This window comes from Simochromis diagramma, unplaced genomic scaffold (genome assembly GCF_900408965.1).
Source record: "Simochromis diagramma unplaced genomic scaffold, fSimDia1.1 OVJJ01000753.1, whole genome shotgun sequence".
NCBI classification, from domain to species: Eukaryota; Metazoa; Chordata; class Actinopteri; order Cichliformes; family Cichlidae; genus Simochromis; species Simochromis diagramma.
In genome coordinates this window covers 3,872,719-3,889,494 of record NW_024387523.1, presented here as the reverse complement: position 1 = coordinate 3,889,494, position 16,776 = coordinate 3,872,719, and the positions used below count along the sequence as shown (strand labels likewise).

At 41.9% G+C, this 16,776-nt stretch overlaps 1 protein-coding gene across 3 annotated transcripts; it reads left to right on the top strand.

The window, feature by feature from the left end:
- The first annotated feature begins 365 nt into the window (after nucleotides 1–365).
- LOC120727165 lies at nucleotides 366–7,207 on the top strand. Of its 3 annotated transcripts, XM_040021350.1 has the most exons (3): nucleotides 366–564; nucleotides 4,092–4,228; nucleotides 5,674–7,207. In XM_040021350.1, the coding sequence occupies exons 1-3, from the start codon at nucleotides 556–558 to the stop codon at nucleotides 6,743–6,745; spliced, it is 1,218 nt and encodes a 405-aa protein (XP_039877284.1). In that variant the 5' UTR covers nucleotides 366–555; the 3' UTR covers nucleotides 6,746–7,207. The 3 variants fall into 3 exon arrangements, with proteins under 3 accessions (XP_039877284.1, XP_039877286.1, XP_039877285.1); XM_040021352.1 differs by lacking the exons at nucleotides 366–564; nucleotides 4,092–4,228 and adding an exon at nucleotides 4,235–4,362; XM_040021351.1 differs by lacking the exons at nucleotides 366–564; nucleotides 4,092–4,228 and adding an exon at nucleotides 4,407–4,667.
- Nucleotides 7,208–16,776: the final 9,569 nt, after the last annotated feature.

Below are 16,776 nucleotides of genomic sequence, written 5' to 3'. Positions count from 1 at the left end.
CAACCCCCCCCCCCTCTCCACCCTGAACTCCACATTCACTCTACACTTGAAAGAGGAGGAAGGTTACATGTTTTGGCATGGAGGCCCAGCTTCTAAATATCTAGAGGACACGGATCTGGCGTTATTCAGATTATGAGGAGGAGAAAGGGCAGAGGGTGGAATAATTGAAGAGAAACATGAGCTGTAGCACCCAAGGGTTTGTGTGCTTGTGTCAGCACTGTACGTGTATATGTGCGTACTCGTATTTAAAGTAAAAGTGTATAATTAGAGTGCAAAGCGACCTCTGTGCTGGATTAGTGGTTCAATTTAGCACGTCTTGGGTGATTTGGCTGATTTTAAAGAGTGCTGGCTGTGAGCTGGAGGTCCAGCGAGCTTCTCTTTGCAGATTCTCTTTGCATCTCAGGACCAGGGATCTGACAGCGTAGCCCATGGGTGCTGCCGGCTGCCCTCGGCCACTGTCACAGCCGAGACTGGTGCCGGAGCAGATGTGGAGCTGAACTGAGGGAAGTGGGTCATGGTGCTGCAGGCTGTGTACAATTCAAACAAGGCCTTATTATGCACAAGGTAAGTCACGCTCCTTTTTTACTCTTTTCGTGTGTTTGTCTGTGTGTGTGTGTGTGTGTGTCAAATGAAGGCATGGCTGCTGTGTTAACATTACAATAATCTTTCTTCCCCCAGGAGGCCTCGCAGACGACCCTCAGTCAGCCGAGTTCAGTCTATCGCTCTTTCCATCAGTGTCCTCTGCAGTTGTCTTTTGTAACTTGGGTTTTTTCTTTCTTTTCGAGAGAGGGGAGATGGAAAAAGAGATGATTTTGCGTGTGACGAGGCCTTGGGCGCGCGGCTGTGTTTGATGTATTTTTTATGTGCTTAGGCTACTGGTGAACGATGGGGAGGGCGAGGGATGGGGAAGGAGTGAGAGAGGACGCCTGGAGCTGATGCAGTTGAATGGGGATGTTGTTGAAGGAGAAAAGGGAGGGAGGAAAGAGATAGAAGTGTGCGTGCGTGTGTGTGTGTGTGTGTAGGGGAGGGAGGGAGGTTGAGTTTTTTTTTTTTTTATTTCTGCCGGCAGCAACATTATGTCAGGGGGATGAGTGCAGGGAGGAGAGAGACAGCGAACACTTGTTAAGTCTGTCTGATGTAGCCTCTCTATACCAGACACACACCTCCAGAAAACACACTTACACATGCACGCACACACACACACACACATATTCAGACACAGAGAAACCACTGCCATGCCCCTCTGATCTGACAGTTCCAAAAACATTCAGTCACCAGCTTGGAGAAAATATCACATTGCAACAAATCCTGCAGTCCTCCCTTTTGTGAGGACCGGGGGTATGATGCCGCCTGTCGGTGTTGCATTCTCCGTAACATTTTGCCTTAAACACACCTGAAACTGTAAATGATGAAGTGTGTTGTCCTAAGACTAAAACATCCCCTGTTAGCTTTATATAATATGCACTCTTATCAGCCCTGATGATGACGGTGTGTTCGGTGACTAACTGGAGGATTTGGGATTTACTGACGTGATTCTGCTTACCTTAAATTCGCTTGAGTGATTTCCTCCATTTCCCAGAAAGTATTTTAACAACCACCAGAAGATGGGCATGGCTTTTTTCTTGTTGAATCCAACAAAAGGGAGATAAACTGATTATACAGTTATCACAGTGAAAGCATCACATGATGATTTGTGCGTTTTTTTGGTGAATTTAAATTCCCCGAAGCCACGCAGGGAAAAAAGTTGTGATTGTGTTGATATGCACAGTCACAAATAAAAGTAATTAGCACTAAAATATACTCAATAAATCAGCTCTGTCATAGTATATTCAAGATAATTGTGATTTATGCACATTAATGTTGTTGCAGTGGGTGGTTTTGGTGTAGCTGATTACATCATATTGACACTCATCTGGGGAAAACCAACCACAGCATATCAGCACATATACCTCATACCAGCTGTCAAACACGGTGGAGGAGGGATGATGATTTAGACTCGTTTTAAAGCCACAGATTTGGGCACTTTGGACTCATGATGAACTCCTCTGTATACTAAAGTATTCTAGGCTCCAGCGTGTCTGCCAGTAAAAGCTAAACCCAAACTGGGTCGTGCAACAGGACAATGACACCAAGCAGAGCAGCAAACCTACAACAGAATGGCTGAAAAAGAGAAGAATCAAAGAGTTGCTATAATCCAGGTAAAGTCCAGACCTCAACCCAGTTGCCGTGTGGCAGGACCTTAAGAAAACTATGCATAAATCAATTCCAAAAAACTTCAATAAACTGAAGAAGAGTAGTCCAAAAAGTGTTTTTTCAGATGGTGAAAGGTCAGCCCTGCAGGTCAGTTTAGCACCCAGAGAGTTGTAACAGCAGTTGTAACAGCAGGACTTTGACATTTCCCTGGAAATGTCATCTAATGGAAGTATGTGAGATGTATATGTGATGATGTCTTTCCAGATGTACAAGCTGCCAATTCCAATAGGCGCTAATACCATCAGAGATGCAGGCTTTTGAACTAAGCACCGATAACAAGCCAGATAGTCCCTCTCATCTGTAGTCCAGAGGATGCAGGGTCCATTGTATTTTCAAAAACAGTGTCAAATATTAAAATTATACTGTTTTGAGATTCCCACATGACCCTTCAAAGGATAGCAGCAAGTGTCTGAGTCTGTGGGAAGCTGAGTAAATGTGTTGGTGACACAGAGTTCTCATGACGTTATCAAGGTCCCCCTTGACTTCTGTTACCACAAGCTTCTTCGTTTCCTTTAAAATGAATCTAAAATCTATCTCAGTAGATATCATATCGTTATATCTGACAGAGAACAGAATGTGTGCACAAACATTTAAACAAAAGTATAAAATTTTCATTTTTGTGTGTTTTATGCATTTCTGGCAACGCATCAGGGAAAAAAGAATAACATTTATGGTCATTTTAATGCTGTCCGATGTCAAAAGAGGTCAAATGTGACCTTAACGCTGTGCAAAGGTTATGTATGAGTGCAATTTTGGTGTCAGTCACTGATCCAGTTTGCATCTGTCCTGTAAAACAAGACAATATGGAAACTTAGAACATCCAGCATGTCGAGAACTGACTTTTTAAAGTTTGGTATGAGACACAGATTTGTCACGGGGAGAGATTAAATGTATTTGCAAGACTTAATGAATACATAACTGTTATACCGTGAAATTCCACCAGGCCTACAACTGTAAATTACATCAATGTTAAGCTTTTTACACACTTTATTGTTTTTGTGGTTTTAATTTTGACTGAATAAAACTGTCCCTTTCTCATATACTAAAAAACTAAATATAAAACAGTGAAAGAGAGTTAGATGTTCTCTAACAATTAAAACCCCCATATCTCTTATTTTATATCTCACATATGCATAGCTATATGTTGTGACTCATGTAGTTATTATGTATTTGCTGGGTGACCTCCCCCACCGCCCCACCCCACCAGCCAACCTGGCAAAAGTAAAGTGACATCATAACATAAGGGAGTTTAAACCATGATCTAAAACAGTTATAACATGTAGCATAATAATATTTCAGCTGATAGTGCAGTTTGACCAGCTTCACATTGACATGATGTCATCAAAATGTCATTTTAACAAGAGTAAAACCACCCCCTCCAAACTCCAGCTGCAGCCAGATGTAGAAAGAGGGAGTGAATGGCACTACAGTAAAACCGTGTTGGTTATATTAAAGAGATCCTATGGATGGATTATAAACCACTTTTTAAACTTCTACATTGTGTTTATGAATGAGGATTCCCATAAAGGTACCCAAGAATTATTATTCTTTTTTGCCCATTTTGAGATGCTTTTATTTCTTTTTATTTGTTCGTTTATTTTACTTGCTGGATTTCCTCTATGGAAATAAGTTTGGTAGCTACCACCCACAGAGTTACAATCCATTGTAATAAAAAGACGCTCGTTTCTGGGAATTCAGACCCATTGTTGAATAAACAATAAACACAACAGGCTTTCTGTCCTCGCACCGATTCATTCTCCACTGTTTCCTTTTTCCTTTTTCAGTCGCAGCCCAGTTTAGGAAATGCTTTTAGTCACCCAGCCTTTTCTTTTTTCTAGAGCTACCGCGTTAGGCTGAGAGGAGGAGGAGAGAGGAAGAGGAAGATAAACATCACACAGAGGAGGGTCAGAGGAGGGGAAAAATTGGGAGGGCGCAGTGTCCAGCTTGTCTATCGAGCAACAAACCGGCAAAATAGGTAAGAAAAAACTGGAACCTCGTGCAAATAGATTCACATGTCTGACTTATGCAAGCGGTGAAAGGGAGATGAAGGGCAGGCTCTGAGGTTGTTTTATATGAGAAGGGCTAGAGTGGAGACTGCACAGATATGGGGTGAGCGTTACATAACGCAGCGCAGATTAAATATCCCTGCTTTTTCCTCTACATTTCTGAGTATATTTTTATTATTATTATTGTTTGAGGATGAAACTCTGAGGCGTTTTTGAGCTTTAGCAAAGAGCAGTGCTCGGATGAGGAAGAAGAACTGTCGCGTTTTAGGCTTTATTATCCTGATAGTCTCCAATAAGCCGTAAAATGCAGCCACTGGGCGCCATTGGACGCCTTTTTCACGTTTTCTACAGAGCCAGGCGTCCTCATTTCAAGATTATAGGCATCCACCCAGCAGCAGGACTGCTTAGGTATTATTTTCTTTTATTTCCATCGCGCTTACGGCAACAAATATGGTGTTTTTGCACTCAGAGCGAAAAAAATACAAACCACTCGTTATCAACATGAGAATTATTTTATTCTCCCATTTCAAGCGCCAGCACTGCGGCCAAAAACGCGTCGATTTCGGGCGGTTTGTCCTCGTTTCTCTCGCCGTGGTTAGAGCTTCAGCATGCGCGCTCGCGACACCGCCACCATCGCTGTCCTTCAGCACCACGTGAGCGCGCGTGCATAGGAAGAGGAGAGGGGACTGATTGACAGCAGCCTGGAGTCAGGATTAGAGAGATTTCCATTCTGAGGAGACATGTAAATATTTGACGCTAATAGAAATGGAGTGCGCAGACCAGCCTGTAGTTATAGACGTTATAAACAAGGAAAGTGTGTGTGTGTGTGTGTGTGTAGGTGTGTGTGTGTTTGGCCCCAGTGGGCTAGGCATTGAAATTTCCTGTTTTTGTTTTTGTTGCTTTAGCTCATGACTGCATTTTAGCTGTTTTGATCTTTTTTAATCCTCCTCCTTTCGCCCATGAAGAACTTTTCTTTGTTGCTTTGTTCTGCTGCCATGTGATGACAGGTTTAAGCAGCTACACACTGTGCAGGCCTGCGACACAGATTTATTTATTGTTTCACTGTGATTTGGCTTGACTTTCTTTTGTTAGAGCATATTGCACATTTCTCAATGCAACTTCTGATTGATGTTCTGTTTCTTTAACACACTAAGATGTTTTTCTGCAAAGGAAGCCAAAAACCTTAAATGTTATAGACTGAAGCTATAAGCACTAGAAACTTAACTATGGATCTCAAGTAAGTCATGTCAAGTAGATTTTCATCTTCTATCTAAATTTTTGGCTCCAGGAAGTTGAGAAACATTCAAAGTGATGTACACGGTGGGCAAATGTCCAGCGGTGCTGTGTGTAGAGGTTATTTGAAGTAAAGAATGGCACTACCAGTACTTTGATGTTATGTTCTTTGTCATTTCAGTGAGAATCAGTCGAGGCCAGTGATGCTTCATCATCAGGACCAGCCTCTGAACTCAGCCTACGGAGGCTCCAACAGTAGTTCCTCGTTCCAAAACAGGAAGTGCGACAAAGACGGCAACTTCAACTTCCTGCCAGGGAAAGATGATGAGGACTACACGGGCAATGTAGAAGGAGGAGGAGATGAGAACCGAAACCAGGTGCGGCCCCGAAACTTGGGCCCACTTGGGCGTGACCCCCCAAACTCAGGGGTTCTGTCGCCGCGCTCCCGCATGTCCTGCTGGAGCCGCCTTGAGCCTCTGCCTGAAATCGAAGGTGGGGACGATGGTTATGGTAGAGTGCCCCCTGATGGAGCGGAGGAGAGGAGGATGGAGGAAGAGGAGGGAAGGATGATGATGAACCAGGATGATGAGAAGCAGAGAGAGAAGAGGGAGCAGCAGAGGAGGAAGGGCAGCACAGAGTTCAGAGGAAGACAGGAAGAGGATTATGATGCACTGCTGGACGACGAATGGGGAGACAGTGACTCCGAGTCTGAGTACAGCTACCGGTCTGGCGGCAGCATGTCTTCCCTCAACATGGAAAGCGGGGGAGAAGGGATGCTCATGGGAGGCCTGGACCGCATCGGTGTCGGGGAACCAAAATCGAGTCATCCGGAAAGCGGCCCAGCAGGAAACAGAAACCCAGCCACGAGACAAAGAAGCTTTAGCCGCAAGTCCCTCCCAGGAAGCAACCTGGGAAATCTGGAGGAAAGAGCGGAAGATCAAGACGATGATGACGATCAGTCCTCCGACTCAGACGGCGAGATAACAGAGCTGATGGACACCGTGTGGACGCTGCGGGACCGTGAGCGCTTCAAGGCTCAGGAAATGGAGAAGCACCAGGTGCAGCTGACCATGTATCGCCGCCTGGCGCTGATTCGCTGGGTCCGCACCCTTCAGGGCCGCGTCCAGGAACAGCAGAACCGCCTTCAGTCCAGCTTTGATGTCATCCTCACTCACAGGAAGGAGTTGCTGCGAATGGGCGCCGCCGTTGCCATAGCCAACACTGCTCCCGCTGCTGCTGTCAGCCAATCGTGAGAGGAAACAAGTGTTTATAAAACTGCACTTTTGCTCATAAATTTCCCCTGGAAAAAGGAAAAAACATCTCCCATCATCCCGTCAGACATTTTTAAGCTTTACGTTGCTTATTGTTGCTCATCTTCCCCGTTTTCTCATACAGAGCATCAATTACTGTATCAAACTCCTCTTTGGGCTGCTGAAGACTGGCGTTAACTTCAGCTTCTACACAAAAACCAAAATGTCACATGACTTAGGATATATTCTCATTAAAGCAATGACTATATGAACTCTTGAGTGTTGTTATAATATGATGTTTATATCAGAAATGTCCTACATGCTGTTGTTACTTGTCTTGACCTCTGCGTAAAAAAAAAATCCCTAAAAGTGTTGGAAAACATCCATGTGTTAGAGATGATTTCTACCAGAAGATGCTGTATATAATTATGATCGATTAAAAGAATAAAGTATCCTTCTATCTAATGTTTTGTGTGGATGTTTTTTTAATTTAACTTTTAAACAGCTTAATCTAGATTGAGCTCATTTCTAATAGACACATCTGAGAGAAAGACTAAGGCTGATAACTCCACTTCAAGAGCACAGAGGCTTCTTTTGATTCCTGAGGAACATTTTAAGAAGCTGGTTTATCAAAGTTCCCTCAGAACAGATATGACTAAAGAAGGCCAGTTTTTATCTTCTGTAGCTGTACTTGCTGTACTTGAAGCCTTGGGCCAATGCCCTTTGAGCTCACAATTGCCTCTTTGTCAGCTGAACAAAGTTGTTTTGTATCTGCTCATCACACGGGGCTGGGAGCGTGTGTTCTGCAGGCAGTGTGATAGCCGTGTGAGGGCTCAAGCCTCAATCTTTACGGGCTGGGCTTCCGCCGCAGGCTTTCCGAGATCATCTCACCTCTTTCTAAGTGCGTGTATGTGTGTGTGTGTGTTCAGAAAGATACCAGCCACGCTGCCACCCTGTAATCTCCGTCCTGGGCGAGTCGATGGGAGTCGCTGGAAGCCCTCGGGGAGCTTCAGTCTGCGCCCCGGGCCGCTGCGGGTCCTATCCGGCCTCGGTGAACAGACGCCGGTCCGGTTGCGCGCAGGAGCCAAACCCCGGGGCAAGTTTGGGATAATCCCCAGCTATGCCTCCAAACCAATTCCAGTTTATTTATTTTTTTCCTAGCTTATCGCTTTTCTTGGACGCGCAGGCACCGCACAGAAAGTCTGAGTCCATTTCCATATTGATCCGCTGTTCGTTGTGTTTGCGAGGCGACAAATCTGAGCGGATAACATGTTTACAGCAGAGCAGTGACTTGTATACAACGTGATACAGAAAACATCCTCAAAAAAGGGACATCTGGGAACAAACGTGCCTTTGATGGGGATTTTGTAAACCGCGGAGACTTGATTTCAAGGTAGTTAGAGGTTATAAATGAAGTGAGACAAAGCTCACGAAGATAAATGAAGCTGCAGGGGCGCGAAGGGAAAAAACACGGCTGATCAGTTTTACCTCGGGATAAAGGAGGGTTCCAGTATCTTTAGAGCATATGACAATATTTTAGATGTGTGGTTCAGTATTAAAATATCCGCTGGTGCTAAGCTTATTAACTGTTTCCTATATTTAAAAAAGAAGGAGGCTTTGTGTAGATTAAAATGTAACTAGTGACTTTATTAATGGTTAATAAATGACTTATTATGCTTTTATAAATGCGTTGTAAGCAGTGATTAGCACGAGACAGGTTTATCTTGTCGGCCTATATAACGTTTCAATAACAACTCAAAGACGTTAAGGATTAATACAAACATTATTTAATGACGTCATTTTAACAGTAAGTTAACCAATAAAGATTTTTAAACTGTTTTTAATAGTTAGTGTTAAAATCTATCTATGACTTGTTTTTATTGTTAAACTGCTGAAAGTTTGGTTTAAAAAAACTGCTAAAAAAGTTTGTAACAAATAGACTCGCATGTTCTCATTCAGTATTTTTCTAGAAGTTCAGAGGTCAAAGTGTTCAATGAGATCTCCAATGAGATCATTAGAGTGTCCACGGCTGGAGGAGAATAAAGGCCACGAAGGGACCTGGAAAACTCAGTAAATTGTTTATTAGAGACAATGAGGGCTTTATTTTCGAGTTTCCACCGCTGTAAATAGTGGCATCATGCAATATTTCCAGGATAATGACTATTTATATCCGACTTTCATGAAAAACACTATGTAAAGTATGCAGGGTTATTATTATTATTATTTTTTAACTTACATTCCTTAGACTAAATACGTTCTTCGGCGTGACCGTCGGGGCCTTGCTGCGGGCGCATTGCGCACATCTTCTGCAAACTCGGTAAATCAGTCGGTTACTAAAAATAAAAAATAAAAAAATAAATAAAAACCTACAAAAAAACGAAACCCTGGAATGACAGGTATGGCGTTAGATGACTTTTTTTCAGAGCAAAGCTTCCCGGGGAGCAGAGAGGTGCGCACAGCTGGGCCTTGTGGCACATCCCCAAGGCGAGTGGGAGCGCCAAGAGGCTCGTCTGCATTTTTCTGTTTTGTAACACACTTCACTTTTTTTTTCAAACAACCAGAGCACCCAAATCCAAATGTTTTAATGTCTTATGGAAGGTTTCAGGGTCTTTGCTTTGCGATATATTTAACCCACAGAGAAAGGGTTGTAACACTTCTCCTTCCGGGCTGAAGTTTAAGACGCTTAGTCGCGAGTGTTGTTAAAAGAATTATACTGCTTTCTTCTAAATTGTATTTTGGTGGTATCATCATGTATTCTAATAGCAGACATGTGGTTACCTATAAAATACTGACTGTGAAAACAGATTTTTTTTAAATGAGCTTTTTTTACGCTTACATTTAAAGACGAATGTGCACTAAAAGAAAAATCTATCGATTGTTAAAATATATATTTAAAATATCAATTTTGCGATGATTTTCATGCCCTTTGGTGATATATTCTTTCTCGTGTAGATTTTGGTAGCTGTGCATGTTATGCCATCGATCAGTGGTTGCAAACCTGGAATTAACTGATGTATTTGTTGATACTTGTGTATTTTTTTTTTAATCGATGCTTTGTAGAAAACATATCCAAGGTTGCCAGGTTTGCTACACTACCTTGTGACGTTTTTTCCCTTCGAGCAACGGGCACTCAAAGTCTTTATAGCTTCCACAGCGAGATTCTTCACACCTGCATATTTTTTTGTGATGAATCATTTACAGGAAACAGAGCCGCATGTAACCATTCACAAATGTATTAGATTAGCCAACTTCTCAGCACAAAACGCGTTAGAACCTGTTAAAAATAGTATCTAATCATCAAGACGGCGCAGGGACGGAGGAAAACATCCTCCCTACCAGACTATGAAAGAAAATAGAGCTACATATACTGGGGGGGAAATAATTTTTGAAGGTCAGTTTAAAGATGCTCTCTAATGTGATTAACTTCAGCTTTGAGGGAAGATTATTTTAATGAAGTATAGCAGATAAAAGATGTGTGATGATGAGTCATCAGCCAGTATTAGGATAACCGGAACACTACAGACTAAATGTAGGGATAATGTGAGACACATTACTAATAAATGTGCAACTTTACAAACAATCTATGTGGGCTAAATGTTCGACATGTTTTATTGTTGTCTGTGTGTCTTTATATGCTTGTGTGTTCATCGTTTCTATCCTAATAATTGTTAAGACTGTTTTTTCAGGTTCAGCTAAACATCTTTGGGTTTCACTAACGATCTTTCTTGAAGGTGTTAACTTCATTTTTTTTTAAAGAGGGGACACAGGGGATAATATTAATACTTAAACCCCAAACTAAGTGTACATGCTACTGTGTGGTGTGAGGGAGTGATGGAAACTGTGCATCATTCTATTAAATCCAGAAGTAATTAGAAGGAAGAAATGGAACAGCAGAAGATGGGGAAACAGTACATGTAGTACAAGACAGAATTCACCACAGGGGACCATGGCAGGTCACGAGGGCAAGGTTTCACAGGCCTGCTTTAATATCCACCATGACTGTTGTCCATTTTATTTGTTTAGACTGGTAGCAAACCCACAGCATGACCCCCTGCAAAGAACAGCCTCAAGACTCTAAGGAGGGAGATTTTTTGTATTGAGATCACGAGTCTCGGGACCTTGATGTTAACTAGCAATTCAAAGAGTGGAGATAATAACCCAGCTGTCCTCGTATCATGCTGACCATTCATGAGGAACACAAAGTGTTTCGTATATGTGTTCCACTTGTCTCACAGAGGGGGATTGTGAACAGAAAGGAAGGGGGGAGAGAAAAGTATTTAAATATGTGTTCAGTTTTTTTCATCTTGAGCCAGTTACAATGTGAGACAAGGGCTAAAAATGCTGTGCAGTCCCACAAGAAGTGGGACACCTGATCACCCTGGTGGGATGTTATTAAAGGAGACCTGAATGGACTGACTTTAGATTGCCTGAGCAGGAACAAGGAGACTCCAGCATCCACTAGGGGGGGATACTCCATCACACACCCACTCGGTTCAGACCGTCACCTCCTTTTGTTTCTGTGTTCTGACACCAGAGGTCAGCAGCGTGCACATGGATGGCTCATCCAGCAGTGTGTGCAGCAGTGGTGCACTTAATGGGGGACCACCAGGGATCTGCAAAGGAGGGTTTCTATTGGGACATATTTTCAAACAACCCCCATTTTTCATTCTTTTTTGTGGAACAACAACAAAATAAATAAATAATTAAGATTAAAAGCTCTCTTTCTAACCTTTCTACAGTTTGGGTTTAAGTTTACTTAAAAAGAAAGAAAAGAAAAAGCACTAAAATTATTTTGTAGCCAGTGCTGAATTTAACTTGCTGCTGTGTTTGCTCAGGAGGTCATGGGCTCAAATGTGGAGAGCCACACAGGAAATGCAATACCAAAAATAAAAACATTTGTGACTTCTTCCTCATCAAAATCATACGTGTAGCACAATCTTCTACTGTGTGTTTTTTGTGTTTCAGCTTTATTTGAAACATTTTGGAATCTCGAGCTGAATAAAGTTATACAGGATCTGAGCCAAACTCACTCGACACACAGTAAAAGTACAGAAACAATGTAACACCAAAGTTTGACCCAGGATTTTGTGTCATTATTTGAACACTGTTGTTCACTTATCACTTATCCAAACTGATGCTCTCGTGTAGATATTTTTTGGAACTTACTTATCTCTGCTTGTTGTTGTTCGTTAACACGTATTTGTTTCGGCCCCTCTTCATAAATCTGCCACGCGCTTTAAAGTAAAACTGCATGGATGTACCCAACAAAAGGTCAAACTCATCATATCTGATCTTGAATAAAAAGTCAGTCCAAAAAAAAAAGGATGTCAAAAGTGAAATGATGAATTAAACCAAGATGTACTAACCAAGTGGAGAGCTATTAATTGAAGCACTGCCTGGGTTATTAATCCCATTTTAGATCAATAGGCTGTTTTGGTGCTATCATCTGTGCCACTGTTGGTTGTTTACTCAAGAATGTGATATGGGTTTGCTCTTTTTTATTATTATTTATTTAAATAATCTCTTATATGTTATACTTTTTTAACTGGTTGTTGTCTAGAAGGTTCATATCCTAAAACATACCATTTTTTCTTTCTTTAAATAATAAAAACAAACAAACTGTGGATCCAAGATTTTTTTTTAAGGAAATAAAAGCCAACACAACAGCATTTGTCCCCCTTGTTGTCCTCATCAGGCCTGCAGTGGATCTGCGCCCCACAGTTTGAAAACCACTTGTTTACCATCTCTTAGGAATTTACTATTGTTGCATTTTATAAATTGAAATGTAATTTTTACACAAGCAAATATTAAATTGTATCATGTTTAAAGGGAACCTGAGCTTGTTTTGTTTGTCCATTCGGTTAAATAAAAAGTTATATAAAATTAAACAAATACCAGTGCTCTTGAATACAGTTACATTATAACACTGATCCAAACTATCTCAATTTAGAGCCAGTGACGTTAGTGTGCTGTATTAGTTAAACAGTCCTTGTGATTTATTATCTGATGGTTACAAAATCTCTGTCAATATAAGAGCTTGTCAAATATCAACAAGACGCTGATAAAAACAAGTAAAACACTGTGTCTTTTGCCTGGATTCACTTTATTTCTGGACTCTACTGACAGCAGCCCCCTGATGTTTTGTTCATTCATGTCTGTGTAAAGCTGTAAATCCTTTCCTGCTGTCACATTTACCTCCCTGTGTACGTTAGCTACAGAGACTCGTATCTCTCTTTCCCGACACTAAAATTCCCCACAGATTAAGATTCCTCAGGACAGGATCTGCAGTCTTGTATCCAGATGCCCTTGACATGCAAAAGTTCGGGAGTCCCTGCTGCAGCCACGGCTTTAGCTGTTGCGTCGGGCTTTTTTTGAACACAGAAATACATATATACCCTATCATACTCTCTCTCCCGTTCTTCCCTCTGCCTGATGTAGTGTGACAGTGTGTTCGCCCGCAGCACTCTGCTGGCGTGGAAACAATCAGCTTTGACAGAAAGGGGGTGGCGGTGGAGGGGATAGAGGGAGGCAGAGGAAGAGGGAGGGATGGTGGGTGAGGAAGGGTGGAGGGGAGGCTGCGGCCTGAGGCCTGTGTATGATGAACTGGATAGAAAGACCCGTCATGAGAAGAGAAACAACACACAAACATAATAGATAGATAGATAGATAGATAGATAGATAGATACTTCCTGTTTTTGTCTTTTCCCCTGTCCTCACTGTTGTCTTGATTGAATTCACCTGTGCCTTGTTATCCCTCTTTGTGTGTTTTTGTTCTGGTAGGTAACTTTAGTTTCGTATAGTCTTCTGTTTTTGCTGTTTCTCTGTATTAAATAAAGCGTCTTCTTCTTTTTGTCAACACTTGGGTCTCCATTATGGACCTTATTGCCACCTTGATATTGATATAAAGAAAAAAGATACACTCCTGAGTCCAGCTTATTTAAGACATAAAAATACTTGTTTTATTTTTGTCCCTTTTTTAATCCCTTCATCTCTTTTCTGAATGTTTATATTGTCCCAGCCTTTTCTGTTAATTCGTTCATATGGGTACTTTCAAAGCAATATTACTCTCAAGAGACCCACACCTATGCGTAAATTATCAAATACCCTAAAATGTGTTAAGTATAATTTAATGAGTGTGGAGAAACTCTCTGTATGAATTACAGCAGAAGTTTAATTAAATGTCTCAGTGTGTTTAACTATCAGTTATCATTACTTTACTCATTCCTGCAGAGCCCAATTATTAAATTTAAATAATTTACAGTCTCATTAACAATAGATTTACTACATCTAAATGTCCCTGGCTAAGTTCACACTGCAAACCTTTGTGCTCATTTCTGATTTATTGCTCATATACATTTTTTCCCCCTTTTGCTTTGCTCTTAATGTTGTTCTTGTCCTGAACTATTCTGCAATGTGCAAATGAGCAATACACAGAGATCATGCTGCTTTGCAGAAGTCAGTGTGCAGCGCTGTGTTTGTAAGAAGCCAGTGAATTTGTGAGAAGGTGACAACGAGGATGTTAATTATGGCTTGGTGTTCCGGTAAGCAGGTGAGTGGGATCATCACATGAATGGCTGCCACGGCCAATCAAAATTGTGGATTTGATCCAAAATTTTAGGATGTGACTTTCAACAAGATTCAAAGGAAAACTGTCCATTCAGACTTTGCCTCGGCGATGACGGAGGACACAACAAAGAACGTAAGTAAACTGAAGGTTTACATACACAAGGAGATGAGGGCGGAGTGGAGACACCTAGGGAGAAACACACAGCAGAACTGAATCTAACTGAGGCAAGGGATACACAACTAAACATAATGCACATGAGCGGCTCTCAAAATAAAGTAGGAAGCCTCAACACTGAGACAGACAGCGACACAAACTTGACATCAGTAAACAGACATGACTGACTACACACAGGGGACGCTGGGGAGGACACACAGAGAGGAGAATTAAACAAACTGGACACGAAAGGGAACAAAATTAAACAGAGAAATGAGATCTAGAAACATGAATAACTAAACTAGGAGACTAAACAATGAAAACTAGACTGCAATCATAATAACTCAGAAACAGAAGAGAAAAAACATAGGAATCATAAAAATTCACAGAGGTGATTCAAAGTGGTTACCATTCATCTATTTTATAAAATATAAAATATATTGAATACACAGTGATAACAGTGAATACAAAGGACAAAAAATATTCTAAAGAAGAATATTCTTTATTCACTGCTTCAACAGTGTCAAAGTCCGGGCACTGGGGAGGCCAATCCATGACTGATAATGTTCCACTGTGTGTTTTTCCATCCAGATATGCTTTTACTGCAATCGCAGTGTGTTTGGCATCTCTTTCATGCTGGAAAATGAAGCTGATGTCAATCAGAGACTTCCCAGATGGCATTTCATGCTGGAAATCTGATAATACACTTTTGCTTTTACAATTCCATCAGTTCCAACAGATCCCCAACACCACTGACTGAAACATAGCCTCAAACCATGATAGATCGTCCACAGTGTTTTACAGATGGCTGTATCTTTCTCTAACGAATGAAACCAAAATGTTCCAAATTGGATTTATCACACCGAGAGACCTGTTACCACTGATTTTCAGTTCAGTTCTTGTGTAATTTCGCATACCCTTTTCTCCCTCTTTCCCTTCCTTTTTCCCTTCCTCTTGACAGCCACCCTTTTTTTCCTATTTCTTAAAGACATGACTTTCAGATACTGTTTACCTGCTGTAGGTAGTTTTTAAAGGCTGTGTAGACACAACACTGGGTTCCTTTTTACACTTGAATGAGTCACAGCTACACATTCCTCTGAAAATGGTGACATACAAGGACTGGACTGAAAATAAGTGATAAAGAAGCCAATGTCTAAGAAAACCTTAAAAACTTTTGCTCAAGACCACTTAAAAACATTATAAGAATGTCTGCCTCTGTAAAAGCAAAACACATAGAAATGAGGGGTGGCTTAAGACTTTTGCACAGTACTATAGCTGGATGGATTGACGAGTTAAGTTTAAATATATAAATAAAGCATGATCTAAATCCTCTGCTGTACTGCATATTAGCAAACAGTAAACATCTACTGATGTGTTGTAACAACCTGTTGAAAGGCGCAAAAAACTTCAGATCATTTAAGGCCTTCCTGACCTGAGTGTCGCTCTCCCACTTGACTCTCTTTTCTGATTTAGTTAAAGCCATCAGGTCCTTTAAGAGGGTCTCTCTCAACCTCTTCAAACATCTTGTCAGGCTCTGATTCCAGGACTTGAAGCTTGTGTGTGAAGAGGGGTGTGTGCGTGTGTTGATGGTTCAGCTGCCTCGTCTGCTATAACCAGCTAATAAATATGAAAACAGCAGGTTAAAACTTTTTTATTCGTCCCGTGCCTGAAAGGATTATACCCTTCTATAGAGTCCCGTGAAAAATCCCCCAAACCTCATAATGCCCAATGTTGTCCCATAAAACTGTGTTGAACAAAAGATGGAGAAAGGGGGCTTTTTCACGCATAAGGGGTTTTCTCAAGAGCGCATTGAGAGGAGCCCCGGCCGGGATCCGCCCATAGATTATCTGGCTGTCGGTGAAAGCCCGGCTGGGAGAGGCAGGTGCGTGTGCCAGGCACAGGGGGGTCGTGGGGGCCCGGTGACCGAGCAGAGGGTGCTGAACTATGGGGAGTGCTGCGCAGCTGCCAGCAGGAATGTTTGCAGATTGTCACTTCCATTTAACTTGCTCTTTTTCTCTCCTCTCCACCCACCCACCCCAGCCTAGAGATGGAGCTGGTCTCCCAGGTTTCCCTCCCACCTCCGAGCCGCAGAGATCGGACTAAACGGTGACACCACGGCCACAAAAGCGACAACCGGCGCGGGTCGTCTCCGCCCCTGCAGCGTGAAATTGTGGATTAAACTGATAAGGAGGAAGAATGATACTGATCCCACATTTTTTGAGGGCGCTTTAGAAGGCTAAGCGAGTGCAATGTAACTGGTAAAGCAGGGTTAACACACTGTAGTCCCCAGAGGCTTCTTTCATACAGGTTATTG

What these genes read in the sequence shown, in the direction of transcription:
- LOC120727165 (XM_040021350.1), top strand. An exon ending in GCAACAAACCGGCAAAATAG is followed by an intron (nt 4,229 to 5,673) that starts GTAAGAAAAAAC and finishes TTGTCATTTCAG; the next exon opens with TGAGAATCAGTCGAGGCCAG.